This window comes from Protobothrops mucrosquamatus, unplaced genomic scaffold, assembly GCF_001527695.2.
Source record: "Protobothrops mucrosquamatus isolate PMUCROS unplaced genomic scaffold, P.Mucros_1.0 scaffold2022, whole genome shotgun sequence".
NCBI lineage: Eukaryota > Metazoa > Chordata > Lepidosauria > Squamata > Viperidae > Protobothrops > Protobothrops mucrosquamatus.
Genome location: NW_015388133.1, coordinates 1 through 15,423, shown reverse-complemented (window position 1 = coordinate 15,423; position 15,423 = coordinate 1). Strand labels below are relative to the sequence as shown.

At 36.3% G+C, this 15,423-nt stretch overlaps 1 protein-coding gene across 1 annotated transcript in view; it reads left to right on the top strand.

Moving 5' to 3' along the window:
- The window catches only part of LOC107294626 (protein phosphatase 1J-like), a gene marked incomplete at its 3' end in the record, with an annotated part of 17,739 nt that extends 2,516 nt beyond the window's left edge, over positions 1-15,223 (top strand). Inside the window, exons 2-7 of the mRNA XM_015823875.2 lie at positions 4,453-4,576; positions 5,383-5,706; positions 7,304-7,416; positions 10,486-10,570; positions 14,176-14,294; positions 15,160-15,223. Coding sequence (XP_015679361.2) covers positions 4,453-4,576; positions 5,383-5,706; positions 7,304-7,416; positions 10,486-10,570; positions 14,176-14,294; positions 15,160-15,223 — 829 coding nt within the window. The remainder of the gene's footprint in view (positions 1-4,452; positions 4,577-5,382; positions 5,707-7,303; positions 7,417-10,485; positions 10,571-14,175; positions 14,295-15,159) is intronic.
- Between the last annotated feature and the right edge of the window lie 200 nt (positions 15,224-15,423).

The window sequence follows — 15,423 nt, the reverse complement described above, 5'->3', positions numbered from 1 at the left end:
TGTTAAGAGAAAAAAAGTATTTTCTTGCAACACTCCCCAATCTCTGTCCTTCCTATGTTAATGTATGTGAACAAACGTTATGCATCCCCTATGGCTATTGTTGATTTTTTTTTTTTTTTAAAGAAGGCATTTGTCTTCATTCACCTCTATCATAGTTGTCTGGGGAGATGGTAAAAAAAAGTCACATTGGCAGTCAAGACATGCAAAAATAGATGGAGTTTCTATCTTCCAGTTGCACCCATCATGTTAACTTTTTTGTCTATGCCCTCAGACACCCCTAACCTTTAATGTGGCCTTCCCTCTGTTCTGGTGGTTCTCAGGGCTTGCAATTGGGAGCTGAGCTACAAACCTGCAGAGGATCCAAAAATAGCAAATTACTTTTTTTAAAAAATAGACACCCAAGGCAATTGTGTGCCTTGTGTGGGTGTCTGAAAATTTAATGTTTTATTGTGAGAAAGATCCCTATTTTTTATCAGTTAATTTGTGGGTAGATGTTCAGCAAATGCTTCTTTTCTTGGCAGGGAAATTTGAAAAGCTGTTATCTGGCTGGTAAATAGGCAAAAGTCTTGCCAGAAAAATGGTGAACATGTGCATTTTAATCAAGACTGCTAAATTCATGTTGTGTTCTTTTAGAAATATTGAAATGGCCATAAACAGATGTTTGTTTCTCTTTTTGCCTCTTTCTCCATTTATTTTACTTGCAAATGGTAATTAGTATTTTACTTTCCAGTTGATTTAATATCTCACTTTTCTTATGGGTTCATGCTGTGTGCCCTGACTTCAGCTTGCTTTTGTTTAGCAGGATAGGCTGTCTTAGTTTTAAGGTTACTAGGACTCAGTCCTGAGATAATAATATCAGTTCTAAATATAATTTCCTTGACCTAGGTAGGAGAATATCCTCTTATCTGTTTCTTATGCTACTCCTGCAAGCTTTTTTTCTTTTTAGTGGTGAGCAGGTTGTATCATTCCTTGTTTTTAACTGAATAATGAATAATAACAAACTGAAGTCTCTTTCCTCTTAAAGAATTTATTAACATAAATTGGTGTTATTGTTAAAATTGTAGAAAATTTTTCTACACAGTTTAATGAAATAATTTATACAGAAAAAAACTGCCATCAGCCAGATTCATGCAACAAGGCACAGTATGTTTTGTTTGAATGTTGGCAAAGAATGCTACATAGAAGATGTTCAGGACCAGTTTCCATACTGTGGAATACTGTAATGGGTTTAAAGTACAAAGGCAGATTCTGATTGAATCTTAGAAAAAGCTTTCTATCACTAGGAATAGTTGGACTGTGGAAACATGTGCCTAGAGAGATGAAGGTCTTTCTTTGGATGTGTCTGGATTCCTCTAGAGAGGAGGCAGTTGGACTGGATTACCTAAATCAGTGTTTCTCAATTTCAGCAACTTTAAGGTATCTTAAAGTTGTTGGGATTGAGAACCATTGACCTAAATGGTCACTTCCAACTCTATAAGACTTTGATTTCCAATCCAGTCACTAAGTTAAAAAGTACTTCTAGTTCTTCCTATAGTGCCACCTCCTACTGCAGACTATCAATGCTATTTGTAGCTTCAGTTTTACCATCTGAAACAAGGATATATTTACTTGGGCCAACCCACATGCAGAGATATTTCAACCAGGATATGGCTCATCATATAATACTACATTTCCTTTGCAGCTTTCCTTGCATAATTCATTGAGCTGATATTTCTCGTTATGTATCATCTGATCTCAGTAGAACATTTTCTTTTCTTGTTGGTATTCACACTTTCCCTGTCTTTGCCTATGCTTTGGAGGACAGCCTGCCTCATTAGGTTACACACTAATTCTATAATCTATAAATCCACATTTCAAAGGCTTCTCCTACCCTGTCTGTGATTTGGCTCCTACAAAAGAACTGGCAAGACATTACAGCATACAATCTGCCAACAAAGTTCCAATCTTAAATTCCAGCAGCAAGCTAGTTACTTATTTTTCAACAAGCTACTCTCACCTGTTCAGTCTTGCTCTTTATTTCCATGCTATGATCCCATCTGTCAGTCAGAATACAGCCTAGGTATTTATAATATCTCACCCTCTCAAGTTGTCCTGTTTGTATGATAGCTTGTTGAGGGACTTTCTTTTTACTGAAAACAACTTTTTTTGTTTTGTTCTGTTTTATATTTACCCTGCAAGATTTACTTGACTGATACACTTGACTAAGTAAACTTTGTAAACATTGTTCTCTATTTACTAAATAGAAAAATAATCTGACTAAAACATAATTGGGATATTAAAGTTTACACTTTTTTACTGTTCTTATAAATATTCATTGGAAATAGCTTCTGAATGCACGTTGAAGTGCAAGGGTGACAATGAACACTCTTGTTGAATTCCACACAAATTATTTTGCTTTTCCTTCTACTTAACAGGTACCGTTTGCTTCCAATATAAATTCATCATAATGCATACAGCTCAGTTATCCAGTCTTATTGTTTTCAATATACCTAATAATTCCCATGCTTCCCTTGATCAAATGCCTTTTCATAATCAATAAGGTTGCATAAATATCCATATTTGCATTTCAACTACTTTCTGTGTATTAAACAAAGCATTCCTGAATCCAAAACACTTGACCTGGTACATTTCTATATTGCAATATGTCCTGGTATTACAATTTGGAATTAGACTAAACTCTGCTTCCAACTGAATGTGTTTAGGTTTGACCATCAGCACTAAATAGCAAAAATAGCTATTGTAAACTTGCAGGATTAGACAATTTAAATATGTCTACTTAGAGACAAAATAATAGCTTTTAAAAGAAAAAAAAGACAGGAAAGTTGAAACTTAGGATAATAAGTCTCCACATATTTGCAGTGCAAAAAGTCGTAGTACACAGTTTCTGTTGATCCCACCTTGTCCCAAGCAACTTTGCAATTGTTTTTCAACTGCTGAAATCTTTTTCTTTCTTTCTTTCTTTCTTTCTTTCTTTCTTTCTTTCTTTCTTTCTTTCTTTCTTTCTTTCTTTCTTCCTTTTTCTTTCCTTCCTTCTTTCTTTCTTTCTTTTTCTTTCTTAATATAAATATACACATGCAGAACTTTAGATCAGAAAAGGTATAAATTTTCTGCTGCAACAAAACAGGAAAAACTAGTAATAAACCGAACTTGGATTCAATATTGTGATTATTCTTATACATTATAAAATTCTCTCCCATGCTGTTTACTTTTCATATACGCATGTGAAAGAGAGAAAGACCACCTGAAGAGGGCTACTTTTGCCTTTTAATTACTGCAGATCAAAACTGTCATGGAGTTTTGACATAGTTGCAGTAACTGGCTGAAAAATGGACACCTTGTAATTTAGTTGCATATTTGACATAAAAAGATGAGCTCCAATCAAACACTGAAATAAGATGTTAGAAAGCCCATGATGTAGCATGTCTGCTGAAGCTAAGCTAGGCCTAAATGTTCTTTATATACATTTAATTGGTTTGAAACACATGAAAAGGAATATGTTTGCGCACATATGAATTTGTCTAAATGTATATGTACTGTATACGTAGAGTAGGGATGTGTAGAGTAGGTAATGACTTTTACATGCAAAGTTTCATCTCCTTTTAATATACATAACAGGCATAAAAGGAATGAGGCTTTGCACAATTGTAGCTGATGCCCCCTGCAACGGACTGTAACTTATAATAGTTCTTAGTTTCTTAATGCTTTTTAAAAATTCGTTGGAAGCATATTGAAGGTTTTCCTATCATCCCATGGGGGTGGAGAGGGGAGGGAAAGTGCCTGTCAAGGTTATTTGGAAACTCTCCTGAGCTCTATACTTACTTGCATCCTCAACATCATATACTATTTGTGCTTTGCAAACTGTACTGTTACAAATTCCTGCCCGGACAATGTTTCCTGTTTTATGTTTCTACAACTTCCTGCTGCCAAGCTATGTTTTGCAATGATGTGAAGTAGCAAAGCTGAAGAAAAACAAAGATAAAAAGTTTAAGTTCATTTTGGTTGGCAGTTTTATGCCAGCCATGATTTGCTGGCTTTGAGGTCCTCTGTCAGGTTCTTTCATCAGAAACAATGGTTGCCCCCAAAGGCTTGAACAAAGCTTGAAACCATGATAGCAAAGAAGGCAGTATGAGATTAATAAGCTTGATGAAATAAGTTTAGAGTGTCACTTTTCATGGTGTGTAGGTCCTATGCTGGTCAATCAGACATCAGAAGCCATTCATTGACTATAGGTAAAATGAAAGTTTAAAAAAAAACCCAGACATGATGGCTATGCCAGGTCCTCTCTCAAATTGCTTCTGTTTACTAAAAACAGCAGCAATGGAATCATTTGTCCCCATTTGTGGTCAATCTTTGTGCAAGGTGAATCTGAGATCAAGGGAAGTTGGTCAATCAAATCAAATTCATATCATTAAGTCCACACTATGATGGTTTGTTTCTCTCTTTCCTGAACAGAGTGATAAATGCTGGTAAAAGCCAGCATAATGAGGATCAAGCTTGTTGTGAAGCCGTCCTTGTGGAAAAAAGAAACAGCCTGAGAAATAACCCAGGTTCCAAGGGAATCTCTGGAGAATCAGAAGTGAGTGGTGAGCAACTGGATGACCAGAGCTTCTTCCACAGCTGTGTCTCAACCTGTAATGTAGTTTATTTGATTTTGGTTTACTGTGTTGCATGAATCCAATTGTTGTGACTTATGACTCACAGTTTTTGGCTTTGCAGTTAGAATGTAGTTTATTATGGATTATTCAGTAAATCGTAGTTAAACAAGCCATTGTTTATGGGTTCATAATGATTTAATCCAGGTAATAGTTTTAACCGTGGCTAAATCATAGTTTACTACATTATGTGAACTTATTCTAGCTTAGAGTAGGACTGTTTGATTCCCAGTTGCTGATTAATAGTAATGGTCACACAAAATAGTTGTTACTTCACAGGTCTTACCTGAATTGGCAACCATTGTTTACTTGATGAAGTGGAATTGTGAACCAGTGGGTTCCACAAACTTTCCCATCCACTATAGTCACAAGAATTATTGCAGCTGGCATTTAAAATAATGCCTGTGAACTATGTGAGCACTGGATGAATAAGATACCTATTGCATTGCTCAGAGACAAAAATTTCATCACCTTGCTACTTCATCACCTTTTCTGCCCTTTCTTCTCCCTTTGCAGTAAAATAAACTCCAGGAATTAGGACATCCTTGAACTGGTGGCAGTTTGGTTAAATTGATAGCTGGCTGAGGAGGTGCTGAATGTTGCTTCAGTCACAAACTGCAAAGCTTGCAGAATTTCACCAAAGTGCTGCTTCATCAGTTTTACTTTTTTAAACTTGAATTTCCTTTCTTTTGGCATTACTTCAGAACAATTCTTTCCAATCTCTCTGCAGGGCAGCAAAGGTCTGTATTTTTACTACTGGGGTTTGTTTGATGGACATGCTGGAAGTGGAGCTGCAATTATGGCATCCAAATTGCTTCATTTCCATATTCGTGACCAACTCCGAGACTTGGTGGATATCTTACAAGGTTCTTCTCCTCCACCAATTTGCCTACAAGAGAGACCCAGGACAGTTCTCACCGAACCAAACAAAGCTCCTCTGGCAGAAGAAGACAGAGAGGTCCCAAACAATGCCTTGCCACGCTTCCATATGGAAAAGATGGTTTTCCATGAAAGTTTAGTAGTGGGAGCCATTGAAAATGCATTCAAGCAGATGGTAAGTAAGTAGAACAAAAATGGGCTGGAGAAGGCAGGCTGCTCCCATGATAGAGAATTACAATCAATTTCCTGGCTTGGCACAGACTTTGGAATTACATGTAAGCTGCCTACTAGACATGTGGTTATCTTAGTCTGAGTTAGCACTTCCTTGTAATTGATGCCTGATTCTGTATCAGAAGTGGAATGAAATGGATATGTTGCATTCAGAGAGCCAGGGTAAACAAACAAAATCTGCTTCACCTTGCAAGCAGGCAAAGGGCCTTGGGTATATATGATGTAGCCTGTCTCATAGATTTAAACAGGTGAAGGATATTCAGAATCAAATAAACTCAATTACTAACAGTTTTATATTAACACACACAGCCCCCTAGCCACTGAAGGACATATAAGTTGGAGATCAGGGATGTGTTCCAATCCTGCCTGCCTGTCTTCCACCCAAAATATGCATTCACTTCCTTTTGCAGTTAAGGCACTGACATGGTGACCCATGACTATTTTTGGCTGACTAGATATTTGCTTATCTATCTGCAGATCCTGAGCAGAGCCTGTTCTGTTTTTCTGTAGCACAGCTTGAGATCTTGTCTTCGATGCTGCTCAGGGGAATAAAATACACAGAAAAAGACACATTGTCAACATATAGCATTCATATACCAGTTCAGTTGTCATGGCTTCCCTAGAGAATCTTGTAAACTATAATTTAGTATAGGTACTGAAATGTTATTGGCGATTCCCCACCTCTTCATAAAATTATATAGAGATATTTACTAAGAGAGGGATTTTTTCTTTTTGTTTGTTTCCTCAGATATTTGAACTGTGCTTGCTAATTAGCTTTCTTTTGATTAGTATTGTCTCCCTTTCACATATTTCAGACCAAGTTAACTGATAAGTCCTAATAGACAAAAGATTAAGTTAGCAATTAACTTAGACCTTTGGCAAACAGGGATAGTCACAGATTAACCACCATTCTAAAGGCATGAAAAATACAGATGATGGCAAAACATAGCCAGCCAGAATATGAGGTATACTCTTCTTTAAAAAAAAAAGTCATTGTGCATATGTGTGGATGGGAAAAAAAGGAATGTTGGAAATGTTGCTGCAGGAATAGTTCCTATTTATAACTTTTTGCATATTATTTTATTTTCCTGGAGACTAATGACTGCTTAATTGCCCACTATACTAATTATTTGTACAGTTTTGTAAATCAGATAAAGCCATAGTTGAAACTTTTCTACTGATTGTGATTAAGGGCCTCTGCTCTAACAAAACATGAACTTGGTGTAAATGATTCAAATTAAATCAAATCCTAGTATAGCATAATGCGAATACAATGTCATTTCTCTATTTAAAATAGACTTTTGATATATGAAACAAGAATTTGTCAATGCATAAAGTTGTAATTGTAAAATTTGAAGGTAATGTCTAATTGACTACTTGTTTCTGCAACTGTTGTTTATATATCTATTTCCTGAGGACATTCTAGTTTATTAATATAGGAAGGTGGGGAAGATCTGTGATTACATATAGTATGGTTCTGCCTTCTTTTCTGATATGATAGATCGTGTTCCACCTGTACTTTTGCTTTTCTGTCTTTTCAGGACAATCAAATTGAGCAAGAACGGGTAACCAGGCAGGCAACAGGAGGCTGCTGTGCCCTGGCTGTGGTTTATCTTCTGGGGAAGTTTTATGTGGCCAACGCTGGTGATAGTAGGTAAGTGGGCTGGAGAATGTTTTGGCTCCTTGACAAATTAGAACTGTCCAAAACATGTATTCATTGCAAAAATGATATTTCTTTACTGCCTGGTAGAATTTAATCAGAGTCCTTCTGGTCAAGGTCAGTTATTTTACCTATAATGTATACAAAATTTCAACAACAGTTTAAATATTTGTCTTTCTTCTGTTCATGCACCATTAATATCACACACACCAGTCCTTAAGAGAGTGTGTATTAATGATAAGTATATAACTAATGAGAGCCAGTTTGGTGTAGTAGTTATGGCATCAGGCTAGAAACTGAGAGACTGAGTTCTCATCCTGCCTCAGACATGAAGCCAGGTGGGTGACTTTGGGCCAGTCACTTTCTCTCAGCCTTAGGAAGGAGACAATAATAAGACACTTCCAAAAATTTTGTCAAGAAAACCGCAGGGACTAATCCAATAAGCTATAAACAGATATATGATGCTGTGTTTCTAGTGATGCTGTGTATGATCAGGAGATCAAATTTTGCTTTCAGGAAATGGTCTGAATGGTCTTAGCACTATAATGCTAAGTCTGATCAATTGTGGATAGGAAACCATTAAGGGTCCAATAGCTGTCTTGAATATTATAACAAAAAATGGGCTATGGATATAATAAATTAATAAAACTTGTGCTGAATAAAGGCAGTCACTGTCAATAGTAAGAAAAGTTGGACAGAACTCCTCAGAATCAAGGACTATACATATTGTCAACCAAAGAGTCAACCGACTTGTGTTCAAAAGGATAGTGTAGTGATACCAGTGATGGAGCTTGCTTAAGATTTGGGTATGACACAATTACGGATCCCAAGCAAATCAGAGAATAATTTTTTGTGATCTGAATGTTAATATGGAAAAATTAAAAATTGATGAATATAAATATGCTCTTGCAACATATCCTGAATGCTGCAAGAGGGAAATTCAGTTTTGAATTGTGATTATTCATTTGGAGTTCCAAATTATGGAGTTCCTTTTTTATAACCTGAGCTAGGAGAGTCATGTCATTTCTCCTTCTATTGTTGAGACACCTTCAAAATTATGGATAATTAAAGAATAATCATTAAAGTTATTTTAGTCTTTATTGTAGATACTGCATTGATTCACTGCCCATTGTTTTAATTGTTTTTAGTGACTCAGTCCTAAATCTAGAATATCACCATATTTAGGTACTCATCAAATAATAATTTAAGTGCTTGTTAAAGAACCTTTATTGATTTAAAATGTTCAGAACTTAAGTCAGTAAAATAAATTTTACTGGAGTATTAATCAAAATGAAGCATTGATGCTAATTAAATTAAGGATTCTGGATTACTTTTGGAATTAATTAATAGATGCTCTGTTTCCTCATTGAGTCTTCTATCTGCATCCAAATTCTTGGCTAGTCTGCTTTGGGATTCCGAATTGAAAATAACAATACCTTCTTCTCTGTGCCAAAATGATAACCTCTAGGTGTATTGTGTACATTACTATCTGGGGATGATGGGAGTTACAAGTAAAATATCATTTGGTGAAGGCTACACAAGTGGATAACAAGACAGAGAAAAATACACTGGTGTTATTTCTCATTGTGGTCGTTGAAATGAGGAGAGCTTATACTAATAGGAAGCAGTACACACATACTTTTGACAAGTTATTTTTTCAAGAGCGAGATCAACTTTTTTATCAAGTCAGAAAAATCAATTAGAATTTGTTTTAATTTTTGAATAAAATCAGGCTCTTAAAGATCATTATCAAATGTGGAAATATTGGTAGTTTAAGATGAAGACTTCCAACCCAAGAAGCACAGTAAAATGCTGTAACAGATATTGTGTAAAGCCATAATTGTGTTTAATTGTTTTTGCTTAGTCATTACATCTGAGAGATAATTAGCCGAGCACAGGGCTTGGCAATCATTTTAGGTGCTAGATTCCATATGTAACATTGCCAAAAGATGAAAATAAAATCCCTGTGTGCGTGTGTGCATGTGTGTATGAATAATCCACATTTTACATTATATTTTGATCAGAATATCCAAGCACTTGGGTTTGGATGATGTAACCCATTATTCTAGCCATACTTTTCTTCTCACAATCCTCCTCCATCCTTTCAGCACCATTTCTGAACCCTAGTTTCTTAGACTGATTTTTCTCCTTTGCTTCCTTATCTGTCTGAACAAGGAACATCTTTTCTCTCAGAGCAGGTAACTAACACTGCTTAGTAATTTGGCTTAACTGTTACTGTAGAATGTAAGGACATCTAAATATGTCTTTATGGCTGCTCCTTTTCAATATGCTATGTCAGTGTTTTCTCTGGATGTTCTTGAGTCACACCTAGGATTTGGCGTTAACCCAATAGGAATGTTAAAGAAAAAGGCTACCTAGCATTTCCTTGACCTTTATAGTTTCTAAGCTAGCATATTATACCAATGTGAGCCAGAGCTTATATTATTAAATATGTCTTCATGCTACATGGGGAGAATAGTCTTTAGTAACTATGTCTGAGGGTCCCGTTCACCCAGTTCCCGTTTTCCCTGCACAAGTGCACGACTACTGGAATGATATGTTTATATCTCCACTTATTCATGAGTCTCATTGACAGGACATCAGCAAATCACTTCAACTTGCTTATACAGTAGAGTCATTTGGGGCACACAATAATAAATATTTTAATCTATTTTGGGTCTTTAGAATATGGTAGGGAAACTTTAAAATCTAGAAATAAAATAGAGTGAAGCCACAGCAAACAATTTTCATCCATAAAAAGGGAAAGAAGGAAACTCTCATCAGAAGGTTTCTGGGCTTTCAGGCGTAACATAACATTATCCTCTTCCATCAACAAGAAACAGGCAAGGAAACCTTAAGAGTATCTGGAAACGTACAGTAGATCCCTGGCCATTATTTGCCCAGACGCCATATCCTTCCCAGAGGCTCTCTCTCTGTATGGCAATGATGGTACTTACCTAACCCTGCCTCTCTTTGCCCTCTTGTGTATCTGCTGCTTGCACTTCCTTTGCCATCTCTCTCTTCCCTTTCTCTCTAATGTCATCATTGCATGTTTCATTGCAGGGCCATTGTCATCCGTAATGGGGAAATCATTCCAATGTCCAGGGAGTTTACTCCAGAGACAGAGAGGCAAAGGCTACAGTTTTTAGTAAGGAAGAACTTTCTTTCTATCTGATATACTTTTAATCTATCACCACCGACAACAACCTTGGCAGGTATATCCTTGAGAAACCAATTCTGTACAAACAAGATCATCAGAGTTCATAGTAGTTAACTAAAATAAGGTTTGCCTTGCAAACCTAAATTGAAAAACTAGTAAAGGCAAACCTCTTCTTTTGCTCAAGGTTATTACATTTATGCTTTATGCAACATTATCTAGCCATGGCCAATCATCTTTGGAGCTTAGGGAATTTTCAATTTCCATTTGGAATATGATGCGGGTGAATTTATTGTAAATAGTAAAGAAAGACTCTCAATGTACTATTAATTTGTGTCTAGTATTTATTTTTCTTATTGAACAGATATTTAAGATGCATATTTTTACAACCTTATAATGTATAAGGACTGTAATGCATAATGTATAAGAATTAGCAGCAACCGCAGCAAACCACAGTGAATCCAAAATAATGATATATACAGTGACCTGATCATGTACATACTTTAATTAGATACTTGAGTCTTGACATATGACTCAAGTGCATAAGTTGTGACATTTGTGGGATAATGTTATGTGTGTATGTTTTACTTTTGCTCCTCCTTGCTTCCCCATGGATGCCCATAATAAGATATTGTTTTGTAATAATTGATTGCAAAATAAAAGCTAAGTTTTAAAATAGAGTTCTAGAAACTCACAATTCTGCCAATCTCAGAATACTCTGAAGAAATAGTTGAGATGTGGGAGCTGAATTGTAATTATTATAAAGTGGTGTGTCTCGGCACTGGCAACTTTTAAGATGTATGGACGTTAATTCCCCCAATTCCTCAGTCAGCTGAAAATTCTGGGAATTGACATCCATACATCTTAAATTTGCCAATGCTGAGAAACACTGTTTCTAAAACATTGATTATATAATTAATTAATTTAATTAATTGTATTAAAACTAATTTTATAAAAATTAATTAATTAAAGAAGGAACATTAATCAGTCTTGTTTTTTCTCCTATGTTGACGATTCGGTTGAGTCACAGCACTTAGAGAACGAATAAATATATCAAAAATAGTACTTAAAACATATAATAGCCTCTCTACTAAATTGTAATACCCCAGGACAATCTGAGAGACTTTAGAGATTTTACAATCAACTGAAGATTGTACCATTTGTCCTGCTACTGCAGTTAACATATACACATATACTCTTATCTATCTTATTTCCACATTTCCAATTCTCTTAATGGAGGTATGACAGAGAGATGAACTCAAAACAACTTTTTTGTAATAATATTTTTTTTCAAAAAAAAAAAACAACAACTAGAAGTCCAAGCAGCATTTCTCATACAGAATAGAGTGATGGACATTTTCCCTGCAAATATATATATATTGCCCTGGAAGAAATCCTATTTTCCTATACATTGGGAAATTCCGTTGCTGAGATCACACAAGGAAAAAGGTTAAATTCTCCTCTCAATTTTTACATTCCTAATGGCACTCACAAAGGTAGCCAGTTTGTTGTAATGCTTAAGATATCAGATTAAAAACAGAGAGGCTCTGAGTTCTAATCACAAAGCCAATTGTATGACCTTGGGTCACACTCTCAGCCCTAGGAATGAGGCAGTTGTAAGCCACTTCCAAAATCTTGCCTGACTTGTCCAGGCAATCAAAGGGGTCAACACTTGACTTAAATTTGGAATTCATATAATTGCAAATTTCTCCTTTGGCCAGGATGCCTGGTGGAGTGAGTTCTTGCCTTTATGGAATAGTGATCTCCAAATTGCTTTAAACTCTGTTCAGTAAAAATAATGCCATGCTTTGCTTGTCTACATAAAATTAATAAAAACATTTAACAATATTCAAAGAGAAAGGGTAGGCTCCAGATGAAGGTTGAAGAACAATCTAGTGGTCCTCAAGTATCTGTTTTCCCTAACTTGTCTACTGCAACTACCTGGTCTCACTTTTAATAGCAGTGAAAAATGGAATGATGCATTGCATTTTAAAATCCTGTGACTATATTTGCAAGAGAAAAGCAGCTTGGGGCTAGTCTGAAAGTGAGAAGTGATAGAGGGCAGAGGTACTAATTGTAAGAGAACACCCCTGTCATAGTCCATACACACACATTTTCTTTTCTCTCTAAGGAGCAGTTTTTAAATTGTTATGCTTGTTTGAATATAACAGGAATTGCCTTGTAGTTCAGTGAGATGGATTCATCTATGCAAAACATTAGACAGTATTTACTTCCTGGGATGAAAGGCAAATTTACAGTTAGACAAAATCTATGAAGCATGAACAGCCTAAGGTGTTGCTGGCCCATGTTTTGAGCCTTTAATTCTACCACTTTGGCAAAACACCAGACTGCTATTCTATTGAAATGGCTTCCAAGTGCCTTGGAAAAGAAAAAATAGTTTTGGGTAAGGGATCCTCTTTAGTTGGCTATGTAAAGAAACTGAGCAACAGGGAGTCCATCTTGTATTTTGTCGCAGGCTGAAGCAGTTCATTTTATGCCAAAACCCATTTATAGCTTAAGTCATTTGTTGTGCCTGGCTGACAGTCTATTATGCTTTATCAATGTGATCCAAGTTCTTGAAAGAGCAAAGCCTGTTGTAATTTTCAGTAGCAGTGTTTTTTGTAGCACAAAATAAAAACTACACTGGTTCTGCCGATTCCTTCCCTTAATTGCCTCACTCCTCAATTGCTACTCTTCTTAGGGTGTGTAGGGAATATTGTTTTTAAAGTGGCCTAGCTCTTCCATTGCACTTTTTTTGGTCAGACTCAACAGGAGAGGTGGGGTAAAATTTGCTTCCTTAAAGGTCGTATGTTTAGGATCTGATTGAGCCAATATTTCTTAATCTTTTTCTTTTTTGGCTCTGGGCTCCATTCTTGTCTGACTATTGGATTTAATCACTTCCTTTGGGCCTTCCATTGCTAGCCTGGTAAATAATTGCCTCTTTGGTGATATTGACAGGAAAGGATGGAATCAGCTCTGAAGAATAAGACCAACCTAGGATAGCTAGGGCAAGAACAACTATCTTTGAAATGCAGGGTTCCCCTTCATACAGGTAGCAAGTAGGTAGGTAGATGTCTATGTGCAGATGCACATGATAGAGACATTCCCATAATTGGAATTCGTATTAAAATGACAGCTGTCTGAGCAGAGAACAGGATCTGGACTACTGAACTGAAATCTTGTTGCCTCCAATGCCAAATATTTGTGCCACTGTTTCTTATAAAATGTGTCTTTTTAGTTGCAACTTCTGTTTCTGCTTTAGTCTGGAAATGGCCTTATGACTCATTTGAGCATGAGACAGGTTCAGTTACTCATGCTTTAGCTTGCATTTAGGTGAAGAATGAATGCTTTGACCTTCCATTTTCAGTTAGACTTGGACAATATGTAGTAGTTCAGTACATAGAGAAAAAAGGCCCTTAAGTAAATTTTAACATATCAGGAATTGGTCCCTGCTTTACTCTACATATGTTTGTTCCCTTCTGGGATTCTATTATTTAGTGCTGACTTGTGGAATATGGGGGCAATTTGGCTTTCTGTTATTTTGATGGAAAAGATCCAAAGATTCTGTCAGCTGAGCTTTTTCTTTTCTCTCATAGGGCTATTTGAGGCCTGAATTACTGGGAAATGAGTTTACTTACCTTGAGTTTCCTCGAAGGATCCAGCAGAAGGAAGTGGGAAAGAAGATGTTATATAGGGACCAAAACATGAACGGCTGGTAACTTCTCTTTTCATTTGAAATAAAGCATGCTGATTCTCAATTATCAATCTACAAAAAGAAGATAAATTAGTTTCTATCATCATAGGCCATTCAGATGTTCCAAGGCCCCCCTCTTGCTTCGTTTCTGTCATGAAATTAAGATTAGATATAAGGGAGGACTGAGGAAGATTGCCAATGATTTTTTTTTAAAAAAAAGTTTCATTAAGAAAACAGCGGGAGGAAAGCAGCATACAGATAGTCCTTGATTTACAACCATAATCGAGCCTGGAATTATGGTCATAAGTCATGGCAGTCATTAAGCGGGTCACCATGTGACCATGCCTGATTTTACAACCTTTTTTGCAGCAGCTGTTCAGTGACTGGTGCTGTTGTTAAGTGAATGCTGCAGTTGTTAAACAAATCCATAATGCCCAATGGGCAGTTTTGGCTGGAAGTAAATCCCAGTAACTAGCAAAACTCACCCAAAAAATCATGGTTGTGTGACCATGGACGCTGCAAAAGGTCATAAATGTGAGCCAGTTACCATGTGCCCAAAATGCAATCGTGTGATCACAGGGGTGGGGGGGGCATTATGTGTGATTGCTGGAACTTTGAAATAAGGTTGTAAGTAGCTCTGGGGAAGTCTGTCATAACTTTGAACAGTTGCTAAGCAAGGATTACCTGCATGTGTGTTTTACCTGCGCATATATTGGAGATAAATGAAATACTGCTGACCGCAACCTTTTTTTCTAGCTGTGAGTAGAAGAGATTCACCAGGACATTTTCTCCTTCAGCAATTGATAGTTTTATAAATCTAACATATCTGAGGCGATGATAACCTTCTGCATAACCTTACTTTGTGTATGTTTCCTTTTCTAACTAGGGCATATAAAAGGATAGAAGAAGATGACCTGAAGTTTCCACTTGTGTATGGAGAAGGGAAAAAAGTAAGTGCTAAAACTAATATGGGAGTCTTTGTGCTATTCGTTTTCAGTGAACAGAGACAATGTTAGATTAAATGAGCATGGGGTGGGGGGGGAGGGTTGGTTGAAGGATAATGGAATTGAAACCAGGTTATGCACATCTATATCACTTAAATAAATGCCAGTTTTATGTTACAGTTTTAGAGTCAACAGGTGTTTTTTTT